Source organism: Eimeria mitis, genomic scaffold (assembly GCF_000499745.2).
Source record: "Eimeria mitis Houghton genomic scaffold, Emh_scaff8298, whole genome shotgun sequence".
NCBI lineage: Eukaryota > Apicomplexa > Conoidasida > Eucoccidiorida > Eimeriidae > Eimeria > Eimeria mitis.
The window spans coordinates 319-1,999 of NW_013576099.1; the positions used below are offsets into that span (position 1 = coordinate 319).

At 55.4% G+C, this 1,681-nt stretch overlaps 1 protein-coding gene across 1 annotated transcript; it reads left to right on the top strand.

The window, feature by feature from the left end:
* Positions 1-524: 524 nt before the first annotated feature.
* On the top strand, positions 525-1,593 carry EMH_0094520 (uncharacterized protein; the record flags this gene model as incomplete). The annotated part of the gene is made up of 3 exons (XM_013502101.1): positions 525-637; positions 1,076-1,236; positions 1,571-1,593. The coding sequence occupies 3 exons, from the start codon at positions 525-527 to the stop codon at positions 1,591-1,593; spliced, it is 297 nt and encodes a 98-aa protein (XP_013357555.1).
* Positions 1,594-1,681: the final 88 nt, after the last annotated feature.

Here is a 1,681-nt window from a genome sequence, read left to right on the forward strand (position 1 = left end):
TGCTTCTAGTACTCCCTCAGCTATTGCTGCTGCTGCAACAACATTTTCTCTCCCCGTTGCTGCTGCTGCTGCTGCTGCTGCTGCTGTTGCTGTTGCTGCTGCTGCTGCTGTATACAGGAGCACAGACACCAGAAAGCATCTACTGTAGAGGAGTTAATTTCAGCTGTCGGCAGCCTCGGCATCCCCGTATGCAAAAACCTCTTCTTAAAGGACAAAAAAGGCAGCCTCTTTCTACTCACCGCCCTCCATGTAACCCTAAACCCTAAACCCTAAACCCTAAACCCTAAACACTAAACCCTAGCAATAAACCCTAGCAGCAGCAGAGTGCGTCCGGCATCACCCCAGTCCAGGAACATCAGCAGCAGCAGCACGGCCACAATAATATTCATGCTCATATATACATAAACAACAACAGCAACAACAGCAATAACAACAGCAGCAACAGCAGCAGCAGCAGCAGCAGCAGGAGCAGGAGTATTGTGTTTGTGTTTCTATAGGATTCACCAACCCCCCTGAAGGGCCTGATGACGAAGCTGGGGGTTCAGAAGCTGCGGCTGGCTGACGAGAAGATACTCGAGGCCACGCTCAACGTCTTGCCGGGCTGTGTTACCCCCCTGGCTATGCTCAACGATGAAAAGTAAACCTGCTGCTGCTGCTCCTGCTGCTGTTGCTGCTGCTGCTGCTGCTGGTGCTGTTGCTGGTGTTGCTGGGGTTGCTGCGGTTACTGCTGCTAGTGGTGCTGGAGTTGCTGCTCTTGCAAATGAGGATCATGCTGCTGCCACTGTAGCTGCTGCACTTGCGGCTGTTGTTGCTGCAGCTTATGTTGCTGCTGTAGCATTTGCTGCTGTTGCTGCAGCTTAGCAGCAGCTGCTGCTGCAGATGCTGCTGCTACAGCTGCTGCTGCAGCCGAGGATCCGCTTCTGGCGGGCCCTGTATGCCGTATATGAGCCGTATAGGGTGTTTTTTCCTGCTTCTGCATCTATTGCTGCTGCTGCATCTCCTGCTGCACCTGCTGCTGCTGCTGCTGCTGCTGCTGCATCTCCTGCTGCACCTGCTGCTGCTGCTGCTGCTGCAGGAAGGAAGTGACATTTCTGCTGGACGCGAAGCTGAAGGACGGAGAGGAGCCGGTGCTGGTGCACCCGCTGCACAACTTTGAGTCTATTGCCCTCGCACCCAGGGACCTCGTCTCCTTTCTTATAGCAAAAGGAGTAGCCATACAGTTCGTTGACTGTCAAGGTATGTTGCTGCTGCTGCTGCTGCTGCTGCTGCTGCTGCTGCTAGTGCTGGTGATGCTGCTGCTGCTGCTAGTGCTGGTGATGCTGCTGCGACTGATGATCGGGCTCATGATGATGTGGCTGTTGTTGCTGCTGCTGCTGCTGCTGCGGTTGCTGTTTCTGCTGGTGCTGTTGTTGTTGTGGGTGCGGCCGGAGCACTGGGCCTGGGTATTGCTGTCGGTGTTGCTGTAACCCTGCCTGCTGCTGCTGTTGCTGCTGCTGCTGCTGCTGTTGCTGCTGCTGCATGCGGTTTGGTGGCGGCGCGTGCTGTTTCTTTTGCTGCTGCAGAGCTGCAGGCCCTTTCCGAGGCTTCGCCTGAGGGTGTGAACGGAACAGCAGCAGGAAAGAAGACAGCAGGCGCAAGCAAGAGCAGCAAAGAAGAGCAGCAGCAGCAGCAGCAGCAGCAG